The 27,289-nt window shown below is 39.7% G+C and overlaps 1 protein-coding gene across 3 annotated transcripts in view; it reads right to left on the minus strand.

The window, feature by feature from the left end:
- Nucleotides 1–27,289, minus strand: part of nhlrc2 (NHL repeat containing 2) — a 67,495-nt gene that overhangs the window by 22,027 nt on the left and 18,179 nt on the right. For 2 of the 3 annotated variants that reach the window (XM_078223264.1, XM_078223265.1), the window contains exons 3-5: nucleotides 20,497–20,952; nucleotides 17,419–17,540; nucleotides 14,324–14,453 (exon numbers count right to left, since the gene is read on the minus strand). In XM_078223264.1, coding sequence (XP_078079390.1) covers nucleotides 14,324–14,453; nucleotides 17,419–17,540; nucleotides 20,497–20,952 — 708 coding nt within the window. Of the gene's footprint in view, nucleotides 1–14,323; nucleotides 14,454–17,418; nucleotides 17,541–20,496; nucleotides 20,953–23,247; nucleotides 23,480–27,289 lie in introns of all 3 variants that reach the window. The other variant, XM_078223266.1, reaches the window with a different exon arrangement.

Here is a 27,289-nt window from a genome sequence, read left to right on the forward strand (position 1 = left end):
GTTGTGCCTTAATTTGAAACGTAGTGCTCCAGATTAGCTTTTGTTATTCTATGTTGAATATTACAACCCTTACAAGATGAAATCTGAAGAGTTCTTCAAATATTTCCGAACACTAGGGATCCTCATGGTCCTTTTCAATGCTTCAGGGCTTGGGGTTACCATTATGCTTTGGAGAAGTCAATTGAACGCTCCACTGAATTACAGGTTGACTACACAATAATAGTAAGGCCGCCTCAAAATCATAAAATACTTGCATTTATACAGCACCTTTCATGATTTTGATGTCCGACTGCATTTCACCGCCAATGAAGTATTTCTAAAGTTTAGTTACTGCTGTAATCTAAGAAACGTAATAACCAATTTGTGCACAGCATGCTTCCATGAATGCGTTGTGATAACGATTAGATAAATTTGTTTTGTTGATACCAAATATTGGCCAGATCACGGAAAGAGCTTCCTTGCTCTTCTTCAAAACAATATCAATGGATCATTTACATCCAAATGAAGGCTATAGGACTATATCAATGCAGTGCTGTATTAGAGTGCCGTTATGTTATTCCTGACCGGTTTTTCTGAGTACTACCCCACAGGTAATTTGTGCCAGCTTTTCCTGCATTCACTTGCAACTGGCCATTTAAAATTGTATGTCTGAGGTCAGGCTTGTAGAATTTGCTATTGTATCTGCTGCTTAAGGCTGCCATGACTTGCATTGCCGTCTGCATCATGTGCTGTGTGGTGTTGCAAATAGTACACGCACCAAAATATTACCTAAAAGAACATACTCAGTAGCAAAATGTTATCTGCAAGAGGAAAACAATCATACAAGCATGCGATTAGATTGAGTAGATTTTTGGTTGCCGCAAGGGAATGTTTCAAACACAAAATTTCAGCAATTACAAACATGAAATATACAAAACACATACTGAAAAAATTAAATAGAAAAGTGTTGCCTATGGCTGATCTTCAAGATAACATTTTTCAAAATGATTCTCAAAGTTCAGTACATTAGTTTTCAGTAATACAAGAGTCCTGAACAAGCTGCACAAGTTTAAACATGTTAATTTTGTTCCAGAAATCTATTATTAAAAGAGTTTAATCATTGAACCGTTAGTCAATGTTCCATGATACTAACTCTACAGCATTTTAATATATTTAGCAAGTAATGAGGATTAAAGACAAAATAACAAGAGTTTTGTTCATACCTACAACACGTAACAAATAAAAAGATATTTGAAAATTAGAACGTTAAATCAATCGAATTGTGAAAATATTAAAACTTAAAGCTTACAGAATTAAACTTAATGCGATCACTCATTTCTGTATTTTAATTCAACCATGAAATCAGTGTGTTTCACATCAAGGGTCAGACCTAACATCCGCTTAAAAATTAAATGAAATCACAGGTCACACTAGATTTGTCCTGTTATCTCTACACACAGGACTAAATGGTAACGGCCAAATAATACCTCATGAACCAATCCATTAAAAATATACATGGCTGATTTTGAAATATTTACTAAGTAAACAACTAGTTTATTAGATTTCACCAAGGTTAGTGCTGGCAAGTTCTCTCTGCTGAATGTACCCATCATTATAAGCGATCCCAAAAAAGATGAAAGGAATGTAAGAAATAGGAACTGAACTAGGCCATTTGCCCCTTTGAGCCTGCTCCACAATTCAACAAGATCATGACCTCTAAACTCCACCTGATTGCACTATTGCTATATCCTTAATTTCCTGAATATCCTGAATGTATTGACTTCTCTCTTGAATATACTCATAATATACAATAGGGCTAGGTTGCAGCCTCTGTCATTCCTAACTTGTTCAATAAAGTTCTTAATACTAAATACAAGCATCACAATAAAATTTATTTATCTTAAAATGCTTCAAAGTACTATTTTCAGAAATCAAAGGGCACACCTAGAAACACTTATGATCTATGAAACTCACAATAATTAATCCTACAAAAATTATCAAGTACTCAAGGAAAGTATATTACTTCACACACACACATAGATATATCTGTGCATATTGAAGTTGAAACATTTATGAAATGGTCTGATAATCTCATTCTCTCCTGGTGTGCTTTTTGTTCAAATGGACAAGTACAAGTCAAAAATATAAATAAATCTTTATTGCTGAACCAGAGATTTCCAGTGTTCTGCTGCATAACCGTTTTAGACAGATGTAATGAACTAATAAAATTATAAAGAGATTGAGAAAGTGAAGACTATCTGAAAATCAAAGGCACTATAAGATAGCTAATGAAGAGGATACCTTTGTTAGCCCGAATTGGTTCCTTCAAATCAACTTTTTCCCCCCCAAATTACTCCTCTTACCAGACATTCCAACAATGTGAATACTGTTCAGTGCTTGGCTCAAAGGCACATTTGGTATGGGACAAGAAGTTATGTTTAATTAGTTTAACTCTCTCCATAGAGGTATTCCATAACTGAAGTTTCCCAGCCAAAAACTGGTAAAGCTGTTCAGAGGTGGATTAAATTGCTTTTCTGACCAACAGAAAACCTTTTCTGATTAGTAAAGAAAGTCTTACATTTTAATCCTGTTAAATTTTTGGGTTTATCTTCACTGTTGAATATATTAGAAGAAACATTTTATCATAAATTAATTCTGAATGACAACTATTATTAACTGTTCCCATATTTAACATGTTTATAATTGCCAAACATTTATTACCACTTGAATTAATTTGCTCTGCATCCCCTGACATCCTTTTAAATATGTGATGCCAAGAATCAGCCACAACATTCCAGCTGGGGCAAAGCCAGTGTTTATTAAGGATTTAGTATAATTTTCTTGCTTTTATGCCTCTATCTATTTAAAGGATCCTGTATCACTTTCTTTCACAAAATAGCTTTTTAAACTTATCCTGCCACCATCAAAGATTTGTGCAAATACACCCCAACATACTGTAGCTATTGTACAACCATTTAATGTTCTTTTACTAACACTTCTTTATATTATTTTAACAGGCATTGATCCGTGAAAGAAATGACTTCTTTTCTGAGAATGAAAGGGAAAATTAGCATGGGCACATCACGTTCCTTTGCAATTACAGCTGAAAGTAACTTCTACCTAATGTGTTTTGCAATGCAAATACTTTTTCATTTTAACAATTTTTGAAACTGACATATTGGGTGAATTTTCAAAGAGAAGTCAAGACTTTGTAGCAAATTTTAATAGAAAACACTTGTTTTGGCAGAAGAATATTGAAGCAGACAGTACAGTAGTTAAATGTTGTGTGGCTTTATTCTATTTAAACCCGAGAACTAAAATGATTAAAAGCATTTGCAACATTTAACATGAAATTTGAACCAAAGAAATAAACAGTAGATTAAAGAATATGCTTAATGTCTCTATGTTATCATAAAGTGAATATTTTTTAATCTTATGACATTTTCTAATGCGGCACAATCACAAATATATCCAGAATCTATAATAGGGGAGAATTTATATTAGGGAACAGAGAAAAGGCAGGTAAACTAAACGATTAGTTTAAGCTGGATTTTTCACCACCCTGGCCCCACGTCGTGTTTTGTGGTGGTGCAGGTGGCCCACCATTAGGTTTTCCCAATGCTTGCACCCTTCGCCACTGGGGAATCCACGGCGGGGGTTTGATGTCAGTGGGACTTGAAGATCCCACCAGCAGGAATGGCATGACAATTTCGGCCTTGGTATCGGTCTTCACCAGGGAAAATGCAGGAAATCTTCCAGATGTAATAATCCAAGGAATTAGGGAGAATGAGGAGTTGAAGGAAATTAGCACAAGAAAGAAGGTTGTATTGGAGAAATTAATGGGACTGAAAGCTGATAAGTCCCTGGGACCTGATATGCATCCCAGAGTGTTGAAAGAGGTTGCTATGGAGATAGTGGATGCAATGGTGATCATTTTCTAAAAATCTATAGAATCTGGAATGGTTCCTTAAAATTGAAAGGTAGCAAATGTCACCCCATTATTTAAGAAGGGATGGAGAGAGAAAACGGAACTACAGACCTGTTAGCCATATATCAGTAGTAGGGAAAATGCTAGAATCTATTATAAAGGATGTAACAAATGGGCACTTGGATAATCATGATCTGATTGGGCACAATCGGCATAGATTGACAAACAGGAAATCACGTTTGATTAATTCAATGGAATTTTTTTTGAGGATGTTACTAATAAAATTGGTAAATGAGAGTCGATGGATAGTATATATTTGGATTTTCAGAAAGCTTTTGATAAAGTCCCTCACAGGGGGTTGATTAGCAAAATAAAAGCACATGGGATAGGAGGCACTATACTGGAATAGATTGAGCATTGGTCAACAGGCAGAAAACAGAGAGTAGGAATAAACAGCTCATTCTCACATTGGTGGGCTGTAGCTGGTGGGGTACCACAAGGATCAGTGCTTGGGCCCCAGCCATTCACAATATATAGGTTGGTAAGCTGATGGAGAAGATCCTGAGGGACAAGATTTATGAGCATTTAGAGAGGTTTAATATGCTCAAGAATACTCAGCATGGCTTTGTCAAAGGCAGATCGTGCCTTACGAGCCGGGTGGAGTTCTTCAAAAATGTGACTAAACACATTGACGAAGGGAAAGCAGTAGATGTGGTTTATATGGATTTTAGCAAGGCGTTCGATAAGGTCCCCCATGCAAGGCTTCTAGAAAAAGTGAGAGGGCATGGGATCCAAGGTGCTGCTGCCCTGTGGATCCAGAACTGGCTTGCCCAAAGGAGGCAGAGAGTGTGTATAGATGGGTCTTTTTCTAATTGGAGGTCGGTCACCAGTGGTATGCCCCAGGGATCTGTTCTGGGACCCCTGTTGTTTGTCATTTTCATAAATGACCTGGATGAGGAAGTAGAGGGATGGGTTGGTAAGTTTGCCGATGACACGAAGGTTGGTGGGGTAGTGGATAGTCTGGAGGGATGTCAGAAGTTACAGAGGGACATAGATAGGATGCAAGACTGGGCGGAGAAGTGGCAGATGGACTTCAACCCAGATAAATGCGTAGTGGTCCATTTTGGCAGGTCAAATGGGATGAAGGAGTACAATATAAAGGGAAAGACTCTTAGTACTGTAGAGGATCAGAAGGATCTTGGGGTCTGGGTCCATAGGACTCTAAAATCGGCCCCGCAGGTGGAGGAGGTGGTTAAGAAGGCGTATGGTGTGCTGGCCTTTATCAATCGAGGGATTGAGTTTAGGAGTCCGGGGATAATGATGCAGCTATATAAGACCCTCGTCAGACCCCACTTGGAGTACTGTGCTCAGTTCTGGTCGCCTCATTACAGGAAGGATGTGGAAAAGATTGAAAGGGTGCAGAGGCGATTTACAAGGATGTTGCCTGGATTGAGTGGCATGCCTTATGAGGATAGGCTGAGGGAGCTCGGTCTTTTCTCCTTGGAGAGACGTAGGATGAGAGGAGACCTAATAGAGGTATATAAGATGTTGAGAGGCATAGATCGGGTGGACTCTCAGAGGCTTTTTCCCAGGGTGGAAATGGCTGCTACGAGAGGACACAGGTTTAAGGTGCTGGGGTGTAGGTACAGGGGAAATGTTAGGGGGAAGTTTTTCACACAGAGGGTGGTGGGCGAGTGGAATCGGCTGCCGTCAGTGGTGGTGGAGGCAAACTCAATAGGGACTTTTAAGAGACTCCTGGATGAGTACATGGGACTTAATAGGATGGAGGGTTATAAGTAGGCCTAAAAGGTAGGGATATGTTCGGCACAACTTGTGGGGCCGAAGGGCCTGGTTTGTGCTGTAGTTTTCTATGTTTCTATATCAATGATTTGATGCAGGGACCAAATTTAATGGGTGGGATTCTCCCAAAAAAATTCTGAGTGTTGCATTCACATAAAAACTGAAGTAAATCCCGCTGGTTTTTTCAACAGGATTTTCAAAATGAATCTCCCACACTCTGTGCACTTCAGCATGTGTTGGCGTGAATCTCATTAAAAATCTGTGGGAGGGGCCTGTTCCCGTCAGAGAGGCCCTCCTTAACATTGCCTGGGCATCAGTGGGCAGTGCCAGGGTGCCCCCTGGGCATTGCCACTTTGCTCTTTGGGCACTGTCAGGGCATCAGACTGTCACTGCCAGCGCATCAGGCTGGCACTGCCATACTGGCAATGCCCGGGGGAACCTCCCCTCACCCCCGAACCTTGTGGGGAGCCTCCCTGGTCCCCCTTCACTACAGCAGGGTTGGGCCACCAGCTCCCCGCAAGTGGGGAGTTATTGTTAACCCTCCTGGTGGCGGCGGAGACATCAGTCCCGGACCCCGTTCATGATATTTAAATGTGCATTTGAATACATTATACAGCTCCGTGCCAATTTCTGGAGCGGAACTGACAGCGCTGGAAATTCGGCAGCCGGAGATTCACAGAGCCCGTGGCACCCAGTGGGAAGCCCGCTACACGGTCTCCGCTTGAGTCTCCTGGCTCCTGAGAGAATCGCCCCCTAAATTTCCAAGTTAGCGGATGATAGAAAGCTAAGCAAGAACGTGTATTGCGAGGAAAATGCAAAGTGACTACAGGAGGATTTGAGCAGACATTTTTACTAAGTGGGCAAGAACATGGCAGATGGAAAATTATATGAAAAAATGTGAGGTAATCCACTTTGTAGAAGGAACAAATGTGCAGGGCATTTCCTAAATGATGAGAAATTTGAAAGTTTAGATGTACAAAGGGATTTGGGTCCATAAGGCACTAAAGACTAACATGTAGGTGCAGTAAACTATTAGGAAGGCTAATGGAATGTTAGCCTTTTTCACAAGGGGATTTGAGTACAGGAGTAGTGAGGTCTTGCTTCAATTGTATAGAAGCTAGGTTAGACCACACCTGGATTGGTGTGTGCAGTTTTGGTCCCCTTTCCTCAGAAGGATATAAATGCCATTGAGGAAGTGCAATGAAGGTTCGCCAAAGTTGTTCTAATGACGGTGGGATTATCTTACGAAGAGCAATTAGGCAAACTGGGCCTGTGTCCGCTAGAGTTTCGAAGCATGGGAGATGATCTCACTGAAACCTAGAAAATACATAAAGGAATAGACAGGGTCGATGCAGGTAACATGATTCCATTGGCTGGGGAGTCTAAAACCAGGGGCTGCAATTTCAAAGAAAGGGGGAAACCACTTAGGATTGAGATGAGAAATTTATTTACATGAAAATTGTGAATCTTTGGAATTCTCTACCCCAGGGAGCAGTGGAAACTCGGTCATTGGTTATACTTAAGGTAGAGGTTGATAGATTTTTGACCGGTGTCAAATTTGATAAAAGTTTTGCCAGCTGGTTCACCATCCCCAAGAGTTGCTGGAGATCTGGAAACAAGGATGGGGTTGGGAACTCTCCAATAGCTTTATTTTTTTGTGGATCCACCAGGATGTTGTTTGCTGATGACGTGGCCAAGGAACCAAACTAATGTTTTGGAGAACTCGCAGTTCTCATTCAATGTCAACCCTGCTTCCTGCAGGCGCTCTATGACTATTGTGAAACACTTGCCATGCTACTCCGGCATTGTACCATGAACCAATATGATTCCTATCTGCATATCATAATTTGCATGTGGCAGATTACCCCCTGTATGTCCTGCAAAATGGTTGAGATAGTATATTGAAATATTTCTGGCTTTAAGTGATTCCAAACAGCAGGCATTTAAAGCAAAATCTGCCAAAGGGGTTTAGCAGCTTCAACCTTTCATCAAGGGGAAGTTGCTGAAAGCCACTGTTGATGTCCAGCTTTGAAAATACCATGTTCTTCAAGAGTTTAGTCAGGCTTTTGTCCACCAAGGACATGGAATGTACTGTTGTGGCTAAAGCTTTGTTGAACTGTGTCAGGTCAATGCAAATACGGATAGATCTGACAAAGGGTTATCTGGACTCGAAACGTCCATTCTTTTCCCTCCTTACAGATGCTGCCAGACCTGCTGCGATTTCCAGCATTTTCTCTTTTGGTTACGGATGGATTTGTTTGGTTTTGGGACTGGAACCGTCCCAGAACACCAGGTAGTTGATTATGTGATTGGGGGATAACTCCCATGTTTGTCATGTTGTCTAGGTGCTCCTGCACTTGTTTCATGAGTGAGTGGGGAATCTTCTGTGGTGCGAGTAGGCACATGGGCTTAGGATATTCACTCAGTGTGATCTTGTATACATTTTTCAGCCACCCCAATCCTGTGAAAAGCTTCGAGAACTCACTTTTATGCTTGAAGTCAGGCTCTTATTGGTTGTCCTCGTCAATTTTTCATAGAAGGTTACATTCAACACAGGAAAGTTTTTAAAGTTTATTTATTTGTGTCACAAGTAGGTTACATTAACACTGCAATGAAGTTACTGTGAAAATCCCCTAGTTGCCACACTTGGCACCTGCTTGGATACACTGAGGGAGATTTAGCACGGCCAATGCACCTAACCAGCACATCTTTCGGACTGTTGGGAGGAAACCGGAGCATCCGGAGGAAACCAATGCAGACACTTGGAGAACGTGCAGACTCCGCAGTGACCCAAGCCGTGAATCGAACCCAGGAACCTGGCGCTGTGAGGTAGCAGTGCTAACCACTGTGCCATCTGGTTTGTATCTCAGTCTCACCAGCAGGATGCCTTTACGCCTATTGTTCCATATCAATGTGTCATGGGTGGCATCTGTCTTTGGATCATCAGCCATGGTTCTCTGTCCAACAGGATCATAACGCTGACTCCTTTGTCCAATTTAAAGTTTGTGAGATGACCGTTAACTGAAATGTCCACATTCCAAGAAGAAAATCCAGGATATTTGACCTTATCCAAGAAGCTCTATGTCCTCTTGGCATGCAGTCTCACCCTCATTTTTGGATAGAACCATAGAAAATTACAGCTCAGAAACAGGCCTTTTGGCCCTTCTTGTCTGTGCCGAACCATTTTATGCCTAGTCCCACTGACCTGCACTTGGACCATATCCCTCCACACCCCTCTCATCCATGAACCCATTTGGGTGGCACGGTAGCACAGTGGTTAGCACTGCTGCTTCACAGCTCCAGGGTCCTGGGTTTGATTCCCGGCTCGGGTCACTGTCTGTGTGGAGTTTGCACATTCTCCTCGTGTCTGCGTGGGTTTCCTCCGGGTGCTCCGGTTTCCTCCCACAGTCCAAAGATGTGTGGGTTAGGTTGATTGGCCAGGTTAAAAAATTGCCCCTTAGAGTCCTGGGATGCGTAGGTTAGAGGGATTAAAGAACAAAGAGAACAAAGAATACAGCACAGCACAGGAACAGGCCCTTCGGCCCTCCAAGCCCGTGCCGCTCCCTGGTCCAAACTAGACCATTCTTTTGTATCCCTCCATTCCCACTCCATTAGCGGGTAAATATGTGGGGATAGGGCCTGGGTGGGATTGTGGTCGGTGCAGACTCGATGGGCCGAATGGCCTCCTTCTGCACTGTAGGGTTTCTATGATTTCTATGAACCCGTCCAAGTTTTTCTTAAATGTTAAAAGTGTTTACCACTTTATCCGGCAGCTCATTCCACACTCCCACCACTCTCTGCGTGAAGAAGCCCCCCCTAATATTCCCTTTAAACTTTTCTCCTTTCACCCTTAACCCATGCCCTCTGGTTTTTTTCTCCCCTAGAATCTTCTGTGTTTAGATGTTTTGGCCTTGCACAGTTTGCTGAAGTGTCCAATGTGTTACGTTGAAAGCATTGGGCTGAAATGCCAGGACATTCATCTTGTATGTCGAGGTTCTTACGTTCCAATGCTGACATGGTCACTCTGCTGGTCAGTTATGGTATTGCTTCCCTTGGCTTGGAGTGTCTATTTCTGTGCTGTTTAACAGAACTGATGGGTTTCCTTTGTGCCACAATTTACTTTCTCCTCTTAAAATGGACCTCTGCTGCACACGAAGTTCAGACTGCCTAATAATCTGGATAGCTTCCTCAAGGGTTAGATCTTCCTTTGCTTGCAGCATGTCTGAATTGTATCATCTGCTAATCCTATTTTATTCTATCCCTGATAATTTCAGATTTTAGATCTCTATATTCACAGCCTTCTGTACAGATCATTAATGAATGAGTCAACAGGTTTTCTTGGACACATTTATTCAATTTAGCCCTTTCAAGGATTTTGTTATATCTTAGGTTAAAATAAACATTGACTGATTTTAGTACTGCTTCAAATTTAGCAGATGACTTGTTGATTCCTTGTCTAACAATAACATTGTCCACTGTCAGACCTCCCAAGTAAAGCAGTGTATTAACTTGTTGAGCTTCTGTCTTATTCTCCAAGCAATTCTGTACCTAAGAAATCACTTTCTCCAAAGTTCCCAATCATGGGATTGATTTGGGCCTTGGGTAAGTCAAATTGAATTGGAAAAGTGGATTTCTGATCCGTAGTTAAACATTTTTTGAAATGTAGGTTCAGCTTTAAGAAGTTTCTGAAATTCAAGATAGCACCACCATTCATTTGAAGACAGGAGGGTTTACCTGTGCTTGCTGGTTTTGGTGGGCACCTGCTCCAATGGTTTCTGCACTCAGTCTTGGAAAGCAAAATTGAACAGTGACTGCTTGGACTGACTAGCTGCAGACTTCTCCATTTCAGCTCTTTGCTTTAGGATTGGAAAAGCATTGAATCCTGGCCTTTGATAGTCTTTAAAGCTGGTTCTCTAATTGCAATTATCTCTAATTAATTAATTCTCCACCTTCCCCTCCCCCACCACTTTTCAGGGCAAGCTCAGATGCATTGTGATCAGATGCTAGCTCAGAAATCTGTTTTTCTTTCAATGAAATTTTCAATTAGCAATTTCTGACCACTGAACTATTTACAAGTTTCTCAGGACTTGCTTTATCCAGGAATTTAAAAGTTTTGTCTCACTTCTGCTGGGTCAGCTGATTCTGCACTCTGGGAATTGAAGCTAGACTTCCAAGAGATCTTATGGAGTCTTCTGTTGCAATGAGGAAAGTTTTAAATTTTCAAGTCTTTCTTTGGAGCTTTTAATTGGCAATTTTCCTCTGTGTGTCTGCTTCTTGAGCTTTTCTTCAGGTCAAAATGCTCTTTGAATTTTTCTTTTGTCTTTCAGGATTTTAGTTTTTCTCTGCGATTTTTGTAAGGCTTTGGGTTTTTCCATTTGTTGTCACCATATTGTAGGGTATTGGATACCGTCCGGTCGGTCTCAATGAAGTCCTCATAGTCTTAATTAGGTCAAACTGCATGTATTTATTAACTACAAGAACTATGTATATCAAAGCTAAGAGTCTCCATGCTTGCTTATGTACATGGCTCTGTCCAACACTAGAGTGACCCCGAGGTGTTCCCTTATGTCACTGTGCACGATATTTACTCAGTTTCATGTTTGCCCTATATGTGTCAGACCCTTATCAGCTCTGACAAAGGGTCATCCAGACCTGAAACAGTGGCTCTATTCTCTCTCCACAGATGCTGTCAGACCTGCTGAGTTTCTCCAGCATTTTGTGTTTTGTTGCCTTATATTAGAATATGCATTATACAATGGAAAATTAGTTCCAGTTTTCTTTTTACCTGTACCTTAGGACAAGGAGCACAACCAGGCCATTTGAGCCTGCTCTGCCGTTCAATAAAATCATGGCTAATCTGTTTGTGGTCTGAATTCTACCTTGTCTTTCCCCCATAACCCTCGACTCTCTCATCTATCAAAAATCGATCAAACTCACCCTTGACTAAATTCAATTACACAACTTCCACTGCTTTCTTCTGGGGAAGACAATTCCAAATACAAACATCCCTCAGAGATTCTTTTCCCATCATTTCTGTCTTAAACATGCTCCTGGTATCTCCCCTATCAAGTCCCCTCAGAATCTTTTATGTTTGTGAGATTACTTGTATTTCTTCTAAACTTAGGGTGTAGGCATGACCAGTTCAACCTTTCTTCATTAGATGAACCCTTCATCTCAGGAATAAGTAAGTGAACCTTCTGTAAACTGCTTCTAATGCAATTATATAGTTTAAAATAAGGAGACAAAACTGTACACACAACTCCTGGCATGGGGTGGGATTTTCCAGCCTCTCCACTGGCGGGATCTTCTGGTCCTGCCAACAGCACCTACCCCCGCCACAGGATTCCAGGTGGTGGAGGGTGTGAACAGAAATTTCAGAGCATAAATAGTGTGCCAAGGGAAAAGAGTAGCAGAGACTTGAGCTTAAAACAGAAGCTGGAGCTGTTGGGGGATGGTGGGTCAGTCTGTGGACTGGCCAGGTTCTGGGAAAAGTCTAATTGTGACACTACCGTGGAAAAGTTAAGTGATCGGTTGGTTCGTGTTTTTCTTGTTTATTTTTCAAAACTGTTCAATGCTGTTTTAAGCTCTGAAGTCGCCACCAGTCCCTTCCCTTCTCACATTGTTTTAAGCTTCGAAGTCTCTGCCATTCTCTTGCTTCTTGTGCAGTTTTAAGTTTTGAATTAGGTATTATAAGTTGCACTGGGTTACAGTTTATTAGCCCCTAATATAAACCTTTCCTACACTTGAATATGTTACAAAGTCAACCATATTACTTAATATACGCCAAACACTTTATAACAGCTTCATTTGACAATACAAACAAGAACTCTGAAATACCGCTTGATGCTGCTGTGTGCAAGATATGGAGATAAATTAGTGTTCAGAAATAAAAAGCCCTGTCATGGGTAATCAACAAGAAGGGAACATTCGGTCTTCCAGTCTCTGTGGCATCTTTGTTCCTGTTCACATGCAATTAAGATCTTAAATCAGGGTAGAACGGCTACACAATCTTCAATAGAGACAAATTCCTCCCCATTTCCATCCATAATTTCAGGAGAAGTGACAACATGCATGTTAACTGCAGGCATTTGGAGGCCCTCTTCATGTATATGCATAGGTACAAAAGAATGCTACTGACAAGCCTCCTCTACGCGCTGCTTGCTCTACCGTTTTGATCTACACAACTGTATGCTATGGGATTCTCATCAGATAGGGAATTGCTATGTATATATTTCAATTTCAATAGAACTGCACTATACAGCAGGATGGAAACAGCAGTCTTAGAAGAAGTGCAGGGCAAGAAAACCTAGCAACAATTTACTTTCTGACAAATCTACATCATTATTAGCTCAAATATTCCATTCACCAAAGAAAACTTAGCCATCTGTAAAACTATTTTCCTGTACACTATTAAAGTGTATTCAATAGAAATCTAGCATTCATTGAAAAGCAATGAAAATGCAGATTATCCCCATCAAACTCATTTTGATGATCATGTTGGTTTTTATGTCTCCAACATTGTAACTCTAAACACATTTATTATGTAACACATAGAAATTGACTAGCTCTACTAATATTCATTAAAAACTTAACCATAAGCTTAATTATATCTTACAAATCTATTAGACAACTATTTCCTTGAACAGACTTTCCCCCCTTTTGGGCATATGCCTCAATTTCTACTTGAACTTCTCTATGTGGTATTTACTTGGTATTGGTGATATGTTTAAGGCTTGATGCATGCTTGAACACAGTAAACCACAACGCACCTGCATATGCACTGGACACATTTACCGTCTGCAAGCATAGGCCCTCAATGAATAAGTTAAAGTGGGGGTCATAGCAGAAATAACGGAGGGAGTGAAAGTGTTAGAGGTGCATACGCTTTCTGAGTAAGTTCTTTTTCTATTTCGGCTCTTCTGGGTGATATCTATTTATTGCTTCCAACCTTGGCTCTTACTATTCATTTGTTCTTTATTGGCTCTGCAATTTGTATTTATTTACCTCTATTTGCATTGGGCATAACTCTTTTTCCATTATTCTAATTTCAATCAGAAGCATTTTTATATCCTCTTTCCAATCAAGTGACTGTCCATCTTATCGTGGCCATTAACAAAGGTAATTAGTTCCTATGTTGTACATATATAAAGGAATCAGAAAGCCATACAAAGAGATTTTGAGAAGTCATTATAAGTGAGAAAGAACTGGTTAAAAAGTGAACGCAGGCCACAATAGAAAAGTGATTGCACATGAAAATTGATCAAACCCAGGTATGATTCACAGAGCAAAAAATGAAAATGTACAGAGTGTGTACAACACAAAACATTTATTGTCTACATAACACTACCCATCTACAAGAAACTTCTTAACAATTTCATAAGCTAGTATTACAAAGAATTTTGGTGGGATTTTCTGCCCCCCTGCAGCATGTTTCTTGGCCGTGGGAGATGGCCTGCTTTTGGGAGGTGGTGGGACCTTCTGGTCCTGCAGTGGGATTTTCCATTGAAACCACCTCTCACCACCAAGAAACACGCGGCAGGGGATTTGCTGCCAGCAGGACTGAAAGATCTCACTCCTTATTTCTCTAACATGCTTAAAAGGAGTTAGCAATCTTACCACTGGTGCCAAAAGCTAGATCCCATGGTGAACTGATTTGTTGTTCCACTCCTATCTTACCACCTTCTTGGTCAGTTCCCTGCACTCCTGTTCCTGCTATTGTGCTCACCTTTTTTGTCATAAGATCAATCTAAGCAAGAGAATAAATAGCGTCTGTCAAATTAATTTATATAATGAATGTGCAAACAAACTAAACAGAACACATGATGACCTTCAATTGTGGCCATTTGAACTCTTCACTGCTGACCTTTCTGGTGGATTTAGAATTGGGGGAAATGATCCTTTCTTTAAAAATATTCCTGATCGACATTCATACAACTATGGGTGCATTTCAGGTGTATCTATAAGGGTCGGGAATGGGTCCAGTATTGTAGCACAGGCAAGCCAACTGTTCACGTGCTGGTTATTTCAGCCCCTGTAAAAAGTCTGGAAAGCCTACCAGCCCCTTTGATGTATGCTATTTTCTTTAGGTCCAGATGAAGACACCCAGTTGAGATCAATTGCTGTTGGCGAGGAGGCTAATATATCTCCTTTCCTTCAACATACCATCTGTCCCAGGATTTAATTCTTGGACTGAGGATACTCCCAACCTGGAAATTCCCATCTCCAGCTACATGTTCTTTGACACAGTGACCCATGCCTGTACTAAATTGAGGATCTGCCGAAACAGGTTTGGAGAAAATTCTTGTAAGCCAAAGTCTGGTGTGTGGATCCCAAACCTAATTTGTGTGATAATTTGTAAAGTAGGATGAATTTAAAAATGAAAATGCAGTTTGCTCAGGAAATATTTGGTAAGCAGATTGATTTTAAAACAAAATTAACATCTTCAATAGACTGTAAAAATTGTAGGCAATAAATTTTATCATTTGACAAAAAAAATCTGAGGATAATTTTCTTTGGCTTTCTATTTTTTTTCTCTGTAATCCAGGAGCAATTAACTCTAGCATTCTTACCATTGTTCTAGCTGAAACTGGCTAACTCAGAACAGAGGTTTATCCTGTTACAAAAGTGGGACTTTACAACCCAGTAATGTTTTAAAATGTATCCTTTAGTTTAAGATGAAATAGAATGTTCTGGATAGGGAGATGGTTTTCTTTTATTCATTTGCAGGACATGGGCATCACTGGCTGGCCAGCATTTATTGCCCATCCCTAGTTGCCCTTGAACTGGGTGGCTTGCTAGGCTATTTCAGAGAGTAGTTGAATTGCTGTGGCCCTGGAGTCACATTTAGGCCAAACCAAATGGGTTTTCCCGACAATCAACAATGGTTGGTTGCATGGTCATTAGTCGAGTCTTAATTCCAGATTTTTAAAAATTCCACCATTTGCTGTGGCGGGATTTGAACCTAGGTCCCCAGAACATGAGCTAAGTTTTTGGATTAATAGTTTAGCAATAATACCACTAGGCCATCACCTCCCCTTACAAACTCTGGTCAACGACAGGCTCACATGACTGGTTGTCATGGGTAAAGAAACCCAAATCAAAACCTATGGAAAAATCAAGTTTTTACACCTTGACACAGAAAAGGGACAACTCCTTTTTGGACAAAGAAAAAGACAAAGGAATTGTTGCTGTGAAGATCAGGTTGAACAGTTTGTGTTAACAACTTTGTGGAATGCTTGTAAAAGTTGGTTTCCTGTGTGAAAGGAATGGAATACAATTGATGAGACTTTGAGATTTAAGGAACAAGGTTTTTTTTATTCATGGGACATGGGTGTCTCCAGCTGGCCAGCATTTATTGCCCATCCCTAGTTGCCCTTGGCGGGCAGTTGGGAGTCAGCCACATTGCTGTGGCTCTGGAGTCACATGTAGGCCAGACCAGGTAAGGATGGCAGATTTCTTTCCCCAAAGGACATTAGTGAACCAGATGGATTTTTCCAACAATTGACAATGGTTTCATGGTCATCATTAGATTCTTAATTCCAGATTTTTTTTATTGAATTCAAATTTCACCATCTGCCGAGGCGGGATTCAAACCCGGGTCCCCAGAACATTAGTTGAGTTTCTGGATTAATAGTCTAGTGCCATCGCCTCTCCTAAGGTGTTGCCTAGGTGGGCCTTGCTGATTAACTCAGCGCTGGGATCGCTTAGCAGAGTGGAACAATTTTTGAAGGACATTAAAAGATTCAACCTAGCTTGGCAGGGAGAACTGAGTCTGTTGGAAGTGAGGTGTAGCTTGGGACTTAATCTTGTACTGTTACCCATCTGCCAATAGTGTGGGGCATAGCAAAAAGAGTTGAAAGAATGAACCGAATTGAGTTAATTAGTTAATGCGGAAGTACCCATTCTTCAATTTGGTGTGTTAGTTACCTATTTCTGTTGGCCACTAGGAAATTCATCTCGTTTAAAAGTTATTGGTCGCCACAAGTATTGTAACAATTCCTAGATGTTCCAAGTCTAGTGGTTCTAACTAGTCACTTCCTTAAGCTGAACGATATATGGAACTGCAAAGAACTCTATACTCCTTTAAAAGTGGCCTCTTGTACATCCCTGATTTTAATTGCCCCACCACGCCTTCAAGCTGCCTGAATCCTAAGCACACAAATTCCCTCTTTAAACTCTCCACCAATCTCTCCTCGTTTAAGACTTTGCTTGAAACCTTCCTCTTTGACCAAACCTTTGCTCTTCTGTTCTCATATCTGTGGCTGGTCAAATTTTGTTTGGCAATCCACTGCAAAATGCTTTGGGATGTTTTAGTGCATTAAAGGTTCTATATTAATGCAAGTTAATATACTTCAATACATACCAATGAGTTATTTTTAGGTTAAAAACCAAGACTATTGAAATGTATATTAGTTTATCTGGTATAAATGTATATATAAGACTTGAGGTAATACATTTTACTTTTTCTTAACTAGATAGGATGTTACCTTTTTTCTGTTGTTAAAATGGACTAATGAAAATAGTGATTAAATAAGGCATTAGAAATAATCTACAAACTACCAATATAATATAAGCTTTTAATATCAAGTTATATAGTTAAAATAAATGAGAGAAATGAATATTAAGTACTTAATTGAAGCAGGACTAGTGTACCTAAACTATCAGTATGAACCACAACAGAAACAATTTGTTACTACTGATGTTATTTTTACCTTTCTTATTGCATGGTTCTCAGTATCTGCCACATAGATGATATTATCCTTCATCACTACCCCTTGAGGAGAATTAAAACTGGCTTCAAAAATGCTCCCATCTTTCCACCCACTCTTTGGTCCTGGATTAAAAAAAGAAAATGTAACATGTTTTACTATAATTCTGTGATGACAACATTGTTAACAGCAAACTGCTTCACTCAGATATCAGAAGCTTTGGAATAGATATTAGAGAGTATGCAAAGATTTTAAACAGCATCCATCAAGAACATTTTTGAATTGAATATTTGTAGGTCAAAACACTACTTAGCCGTAACTCTGCAGCATATACATACTATATATGCACCTAATTTAGTCTTGTAAATTGATGCAGAATTTAGAAGATTTAGACTCTCAAGTAAGAAATATCGGAGCTCAAAAATACTCTTCTCTAGAGCTATTTGCTGGCAGACCAATGGCTTATATCAGTGCAGCTTCTAATTAGGTTTAAAGACGCATTAGTTTTAGCAAAGCAACCATCCAGTGTACTACTTGGCCAGAAAGATCAGAAAATTTCACTGACTCCAGTTGATACATTTCTCTACATGCTATCAGCTAACGACTGAGTTAGACTTGGCTGTGATATCCTTCAATAATGACAACTGCTATTTAAACTCACAATCTATAATCTCTACTTGAAGGTGGTTCTGTTACCACTCATGGAACTGTATCTGGATAGTTCTGGAGAGATAACATAAACAGGGAAAGAGTCAACAAAAAATCTAAGACTCAAAAACAACAAATGTTTTCCTTCCCAACCCCATGGGAAATGGATGAAATGACAGATTATAGTAAACTAATAAACAGATTGCATCTACTGAATTATGGTTGCAAATAAACAATCAATAAATTCTACAGCAACAGCTTTATAATTATATAAATGTGAGCCATCTGTTAGCCTGGATTATGTTGGTAGCACATTCACCTTCAAATCAGAAGGTTCCAGGTTCAAATCACACTTTGGAACATGAGAACAAAAATCAAGGCTGACATTCCAGTCTCATGCTAAGGGAATGCTGCACCGTTGGAGGTACGATCTTGCAGCTGAAACATTAAAAAGGCCCTGTCTGCCCTCTCAGGTGGTATTAAAGATCTCATGACATAATTTTGAAGAAGAGCAGAAAAATTACCCCCAGTGTCTGGCTCAATACTTATCCTCGATCAACATCACACAAACAGACAATGTGGTCATTTTTGCTGCTTGTAGGAGCTTGCTGTATGCAAGTTGGCTGCTACCTTTCCAATATGTGATTACACTTCAAAAATACTTTGTTATATGGAAAATTCTTTGAGATGTCTGGTGATTATGAAACGTGCTACATAAATGCAAGTCTTTCTTTCTTAAAATCTTGGAAAAACTAATCAAAGCATTTTCAAGTACAGGTCATGTTGGCCAGAATTCTCCGGCCGTTCATGTCCCGCTGCCGCTGCCAGAGAGGGCAGAGAATTTGGCACTCAGCCAAATCTCCGTTCCCTGCAGCGGGACAGGAGAATCCCACTGGCGTGAATGGCTGGAGAATTCCAGCCATGGCCTAATGAAAATAAAATCTGCGTCTGACATTAAACAGGTTGCTTTGTGTAAACTGATAATAAAAGATTGTACTTATGGCTAGGATAAGGTCATAAAGCCCAATTTTGACTTTGAATTGACATTTGTTCATGTAACTGCTCCTGTTTCCAAAAAGGGGGTGGCAAGGTGGTTAGCACACTGCTGCCTCACAGCACCAGGGGCCCAGGTTCAATTCCAGCCTTGGGTGACTGTCTGTGTGGAGTTTGCACATTCTCCCCATATCTGCGTGGATTTCCTCTGGGTGCTCCAGTTTCCTCCCACAGTCCAAAGATGTGCAGGTTAGGTGGATTGGCCACAGTAAATTTCCCTCGTGTCCAAAGATACATAGGTTAGGGGGATTAGCCATGGTAAAGGCGCAGGGTTACGGGGATAGCGGGATGGGTCTATAAGATGCTCTTTCGGAGAGTCGGTGCAGATGTGATGGGCCGAATGGCTTGGGTTGTATGATTCTAACTTTGAAAATTTGCTGCATTTCCTAACAATTGAATTTACAGTCAACTTGTTATTGTTATAATGTATCAATGAAAAGAGCTTGTAGTTTGCAGAAGCATATTTCATATTTTGATTGGTTGTGCAGTTTTTAGTTTTATTCACTAGATCATTCTTAAAGTAGCTGAGAAGCTGCATTTTTAAATTAATAAATATTCTCTGGTGAGCTTCAAATCAAATCAGCTCCAATCAGCCTTATTAGGATTGCTAATAGCCATTTCAGTAGTAAAATTCTTTGTCTATACACCAAATCACAGCATTTTGCTGCTGTTTTGACTTAGGTGTAGTCTTATTACCAACAAGAACTTTGTTATGAAGTCACTGTCATTATGGCACAGAAGGAGAGCATTCAGCCCACTGAGTATTTGCTGGCTCTCTGTAGAGCAATCAAATCAATCCTATCACCCTGCTCTATTCCTATCATTTTTGCTTCCACCACCCTACTAGGCAGCGAGTATCCAAAGTCAATTGCTATGCACTTAAAAGAATCGGCCAGGCATATGTTTTAAAGACGTAGTAATTATTTGGCACTGACTATTATTCACAATTGATTGTGCTCTCACTGCGACTAATACTGGACCTCAAATTATAACCTGTACAATATTAGTTTGATCAGCAAACATTTTCATTCTATCCAGGCTCCATTGCACCTATAAAGGTGGCATTATCTGTTCATAGAGATGAAAAGATCATATGGTGAAGACCTGAAATGAACACTGATAGCACACAGCAGGTTAATTAGCATCAAAAACAGGATGAGACTCTTCCAAAGTAACTCTTCATGGCTTGTTTAATCTATCTTTCTCAGGTACTGATTAACCTCTTATGTATTTTCAAAATTTCTCATTTTAGATACATCTATTCTGTGATGCCATATGAAAAGTGTATAAATAACTTCTGTTTAGAAATAATAGCTTTGCTGGCACTTTTAATCAATCAAGAATACTTTTATTACAAGGAATCAAGTGTGAGAGTCTTACCTCCAACTGAGTGAAGAACTTCTCCATTTTTTTCAGTCACCAAAATCCTATGGTGGCCAGAGTCAGCAATCACTAGTCTACCTGTAGCTTTATCCACTGCAATTTTAGCCGGAAAGAGCAATGAAGAAGGTGGCAAAGAATCTTTGTATAATTTCAATTTGATGCCATGATCCTTAATTTCTCCTTTTCCTTTGTAGTATTTCAAGGTTGTTGAAATAAAGGAAAAGAGCTTTTCCCTGTGTCCTTCGCCAATCAAAGTGAACAGCATATTTCCCCGTGGGCCTAGAATTACTAACGTTGGCCAACATGTCACTTCAAGCTCCTGCCACAGCTTCGCATCAGCATCGTTCACGACTGGATGAGTAATATTATAACGAAGGACAGCACTCTGAATGTTCTTGAGAACCTTTTCATTTGGGAACTTCGCCGAGTGGACACCAACAACTACTACTCCATCTGGAAAAGGCACAGAGTAAAAAATTAGTACAAAATAAAACCAAAGTAAAGAAAAATTATCACTGTACAGTAGTCCAAAAAGCCAAAACAAATCAGAGCAAGAGCAAGAGAAAATAATTCACAGAAAAAGTCATAGGTCCAGAATAAAAATCAAATTATATATCCAATATACTGCAATTTAAAATTATGTTAACATTTGAAACCCCAGAAAGCTGAATGCTAGGGAATATAAGTTTTAGCACATTTTATTCTGCATTTTCATATCAATTTAAAAGCACTCTCCTCTTCTTTCAGAAGGCAGTTAGACAGTCGTTTTCTTTCAAGTGAACTGCAAGAACCCATGTTGGATGTTGCTATATTTCTGTCCATAGGACTGCTCCACAGACACCCTACTGAGATTGGGAAAATACTAGGACCTGGATTTTCACAATGACCAAGGGGTCCTCTGTCGTTGCAAGAACAGCAGAGGCCAAATTTTGGAAGGCCTGTCCCCGAACAAGGCACCTGCCATTTTTGTGGGACAGGAATGGGTATAGGTTGGGATTTGTGCATATATTGTGCAGCTGCCCATATAAAACAACAGCTGTCTTTAATTGCGTCTAATTTTTGTTAGTCAGGAGTGGGAAACACAACATGTGCAGATTAGGAGCAGGTGTAAAGTTTGCAGAGTCCTACAAAGAGCTAGGGTTCCCTTTTCGATATGGCGCTTGGACGCATTTGAGGGAGGTAAGGTGCCCTTTGGGTTTGTTAAAAGTGAACATGAATGTGCATACAAAACAATCAACTCCTTGGAACTGTCAAAGCAACTGTTAAGGCATTTAACACTTCTGACCTTTAAATCCTGAAAAAACTATCTGGAGTTTCAAAAAAACATTGTTTCCTATTTCTTTCTGTTGTTGACATAAGCCCAAAGCCTATCATTACTGAATTAATGCTACATGACCGATTTCACAAGTTTCCATAGGAGTTGCTTATCATTTCACAATTTGACTGATAGTTCCAAGTAGTTAAGAGCTTTTTGAAGTGTCACTATGAATTCCAATGTTTGTTTTTATAAGAGATTAAACACTTGAATGGAATTTTGCTTTTATAACAAACTATGTAGTTGAAGGAATGTAAATGCACTAAATGGATTTGAAAGATTTTATTAAATAAAGTCTGCAACGGATAGTTAGAATTTTATATTATTTCATTTCTGCATTGGTCCTGAGATCTGCCCATAGTGGATACTGGGTGAATTGGCATGGAAATTGTATGGGCGAAGTATAGTGGGTTAGCACTAAGTGGCATAGGGGCTATAAAGGGCCATGGGTGGGTAGAGGGGAATAGGTTGGCAGCAAGGTTCTGAGGAGCATCAACTGGCATAGAGGTATGAGGGGCCATGGGATAGGTAGAGGGGCGTAGGTTAGCATGGAGGGTTATGAGGCAAAATGAGGGTGGGAAGAGGGCATGAAGTGACATGGATTGGGCATGGTCAATGTGTGGAGGACTTGAGGGGTCAGGGCTGGAGGGCTCTTTTATGTTTTACTATTTTATAAAACCTCAACGCCAAGGCAGGGCTTCTGCCCAGCCGGTCCCCGTACCTCACAGCCTCCCCACTCATTCCGGGTCTCCCTCCATGCACCAAAAATCCAATCTTCTGGGGAACTTCCTCCTGGAACGGGTTTGGAGAGCCACAGATTGTCCCACCCCTGCACTTCCAACCCAGGAGCAAAAATTCAGGTCTATGTCTGTCTTGTCAATGTACCACCATGATGTGTCAACTAGTGCATTTAGTACTATCGTAAAGCACAGCTTAAAAATAATTCTCCAAGTTTTTTAAAATATTGTTTTCTTCATAACAAATGTCTTCTGCTTTTACAAGATAAACTAACACTTCAAATGCAGATTCATTATTTTTTGTTGGAAGTTTGTTGTGTACAAATTGGCTGAAAACTAATAGTGATTGCACTTTCAAAGTATTAATTCGCTGCAAAACTAACTGGGACATTCTGATAAGGCACTTGTTAAATGCATTCCTTCGCTCACTACTTGAACTAGGATTCTAACATTTATGTTTCATAAATATATAAATAGTGTCATTCTGGACTCCTTTTTCTTCTCCACTGACTGGTTATATTAAGAGGAAAATACGCATTATCATTTAAATGTTGATAAAACAATACCGGAGACAAGAAAGTATAGAACAAACGAGCCAGTTTATTTGATTTACCATTATCAGTTACAATATAATGTTAATAATTTAGTTGATTATGTACACTCGTTCCAGAAAAAAATGTTTAGAAACTAGATTACCAGGTTGCAAGTAAACAGAGCTAATCATCTGGCATGGCTGACATCCCAAGTGATACAAATGTTGTGCAAGATATCTCTGTCCTATATTACTGGTGTTGATGTTTCATGTTCAGAACCACTTGACAGAAGGATGAATCCTGGAGCTTTTTCCCAATTTAGCAGTTCCTTTTCTGAACTGTGACACTTGTGGGAGTTCAGTATCATGTAACGGTTCATATCATGGACAATGGTTCTAGGTGAAAGGAAATTGTTAAAACTCCAGTTTATATTATTTTAAAACAGTACCTATAAATTAAGTTACTTCCGTGCTAAAGTACTTATATCAATGTTTTCCTTGTGTTAATTTTATTTCTTAATGAATCCAATTTATTCTTGGAGGTTTACAGTTATCAAAGTTGAAAGCAGCAGGAACTTATAATGAAAATCCGTATTATTGCTCTGTGTACCAATAAAAAGATTAATTGCTCTTTCTGCATGTCACTTTCCAAAATTATGCATTTTGATTCATAGAAAATATGTTTTGTCTGTGAAAGTGGTCCTTTGTCTTGGCAAACGGAGAGTCTCTGGCGCCCATTTAAATCTTTGGCTAGTAATCGGTTTAAAGCTTGAGTGGCATCTCAGTAGCAGATTTACAAAGCTAAAGAAATTTGGTCAGTGATTTTCGTGCAAGAATGCTGCTAATCTTATATGTCATAAATCTACTAATTCAAAGATCTTAATTTTTATAATAAATTTACAAATGTTATTTTACACAAACACATACGTACCCTGAAGGCAAAATTAATTACAGTCCTGAATAATTTCTTCCCTATCTTTTAATTTGGCGAACATTTCTTTATATTTTGCTCTAAAATGTTCTTTACAGCTTCTTACTTTGTGCTTTGTTTTCCCACTTAAATAGTCATCATACTTGAAAACATCTTCAATTGACTACAAAATGCAAGCTCTCTATTTTTAGTATTAATGGCACCAAGCTGTCTGAGATGACATTACAAACAACTTGGGTGGTATACAGTACTTTTGATCTCCTGATACCCACTTTGTGTGTAACTTTTATCAGAGATTAATGCTCACTGAGTCACCCAATCTCATGTGTGATTACTCCATTTAGTTTCTGGAGATTATTTGCATATATTTTTAGTAATCCCTGAAGATCTAATTTATTTTGTTGGTTCCACCAACAGTGGAAACAGCAAAATTGATACTTAATAGTTACCGTTGCAAGTTAAAAAAAGAACAAGCAAACCACATTAAAAAGTATGTCAATACTTACAAATGATCACACTACATTTTAAATTTAATTCAAGAAATTACAAATCAGTAATGGGTCCAAAAATAGCTCTAAACAACGGAACCTGTCTTATTAGCAATTACAGTTTCTATTTCTTTTTGAATAGTATTTAAGCATAACATTAGACTCCATTTAATTGCAGAGTTTACTGTTAATTTGATTAGTAATGGAGATATATCAATGGGCTTTAATGTCTAGCAGCCATTAGAAGCTTAAATAATATTGTTTTGATAAGGAAGACATTTTCAGTTAAAAGAACTAGAAAATGATTCTCTCATAACCTGCTATACAGGTCAAGTAGCCTTTATCCGCAAGTTTAATTGCTGAACACATCCAAAAACCACACTTGTCGTAAGACAAACCCCTCAACCCTGGAATCAATTTAGTGAACCTCCTCTGAACCGCCTTCAATACAGGTACATCCCTCAACAAGTATGGGGCCCAAAACTGTACACAATATTCTTAGTGCAGTCTCACTAATGATTTGTTCAGTAGCAGCAACATTTCACTACTTTTATATTCTACTCCTTTAGCAATAAATGTCAAGATTCCATTTGCTTTCCTGCTGTACCTGCATACTAGTTTTCTGCAATTCATGCAAGAGAATACCCAGATACCGCTGCACTGAAGCACTCCGAAGGTTCTCTCCATTAGACATTAATTTGCTTTTGTATTTTTCCTACTAAAATGGATAACTCACACTCATCCATGTTAAATTCCATCTGCCAAATTTTGACCTATTCACTTAACCTATCTATATCTATTTGTAAATGTCTTATTTCATTATCACAACTTAATATCCCACTTATTTTAGTGAAAAAATAAATGAGATATGTGCACCTTCTTCCTTGGTAAAGGGAAGTATTAGATATGCATTAAGTTATCAGGGCCAGATGAGATTCATCCAAGGGAGGCGGCATGGTAGCACAGTGGTTAGCACTGCTGCTTCACAGCTCCAGGGACCTGGGTTCGATTCCCGGCTTGGGTTACTGTCTGTATGGAGTTTGCACATTCTCCTCGTGTCTGCGTGGGTTTCCTCCGGGTGCACCGGTTTCCTCCCATAGTCCAAAGATGTGCGGGTTAGCTTGATTGGCCATGCTAAAATTGCCCTTTAGTGTCCTGAGATGCGTAGATTAGAGGGATTAGTGGGTAAAATATGTAGGGATATGGGGGTTGGGCCTGGGTGGGATTATGGAAGGTGCAGACTCGATGGGCCAAATGGCCTCTTTCTGCCTGTAGGGTTTCTATGATTCTATGACAGTTGTAGAAGGATGGAAATTGAGGAGGTACTGACCATAATCTTCCAATCCACCTTAGAAACAGGAATGGTGCTACAGGTTGGAGAACTGTAAATTTAAAGAATGGTGTATGGATTAGCCCAGCAACCACAGTCCAATCAAGTTTAACCTTGGTGGTGGGAAAGCTTTTAGCAACAATAATTAAGGACAAATTTAACAGTCACTTGGGCAAATTCAGATTAATTAAGGAAAACCAATGGGTTTTTGATGAGGCAACAGTGAGGGTTGATAAGGGTTATGCAGTTGATGTGGTGTACATGGACTTTCAAAAAGTATTAGATAAAGTGCCATAAAACAGGTCTGTCAGCAAAGTTGGAGCTCATGGAATAAAAGGGACAACAGCAGCATGGATGCGAAAGGAAACAGTTGTGATCAATAGTGGTTTTTCAGACAGGAGGGATTCCCCAGTGTTATGTCCCCTGCTTTTCTTGGTATATATTAATGACACAGACTTGAAAGTTCACTTCATGCCAGATTGGGAAGTCTGCACACGATTGAAGCGCCTGCCGCCAAATTCTCCACACTGGAGCATAGAAATTTGGTGAACCACATGCTCATAGAAATACATGCTCCACACAGACAGACTCCACACAGACAGTGACCCGAGCCAGGAATCGAACCCGGGACCCTGGAGCTGTGAAGCAGCAGTGCTAACCACTGTGCTACCGTGCCGCCCTTGGTGGTGGGAAAGCTTCAGATCGTCACAGAAAAGCACCAATGCAGGAAGGAACATGCAGTGGTAACTTCTGCATCAGCGAATGGGTCAATATAGAATGGGTGAACATAGAATATGACCTTCAATGTCCTCTTCCTGTAACTGACAATGCCTTGCTCAAACTGAACACTCACAACAGATGAACAATAGATGTGAAACAGTTGCACCAAAGCAAAACCAAGGAGAAACTTGGGTGCACAATTTCAAAATTTGCAGGTGACATAAAACTTGGAAGTATTGTGAACCATGAGGAGGACATAGAGTAGACTAGGCATACTCGATAGATGATGTTTAATTAAGGGCAGTGTGAAGTGATTCATTTTAGTAGGGAGAACAAGGAAACGTGATACAAAATAAAGTAGTACAATTCTAAAGTGACGCTGCCACAGAGGGATCTGAGGGTGTACGTGCACAAATCATTGCAGGGACATGTTTGGTTGCGAAAGTAATTAATACAGTATATAAGATGCTGGGATTTATAAATGGGGCATAGAGTACAAAAGCAAGGAAGTTATGATAAACTTGGATAAAATGCAGGTTCAGTCGCAACTAGAGTACGGTGTCCAGTTTTAGGCACCAGAAATTAGAAAGGATGTGGAGGTATTAGAAAAGACTCAAGAATGATTCCAGGGTTGACAAACTTCAGTTATGTGGATAAACTGGAGAAGCTGGGACTTACTCCTTGGGAGAACATCAAGAGATTTGATAGAGGTGTTCAAAATCTTTTAGACAGATAAG

Source organism: Mustelus asterias, chromosome 11, assembly GCF_964213995.1.
Source record: "Mustelus asterias chromosome 11, sMusAst1.hap1.1, whole genome shotgun sequence".
NCBI lineage: Eukaryota > Metazoa > Chordata > Chondrichthyes > Carcharhiniformes > Triakidae > Mustelus > Mustelus asterias.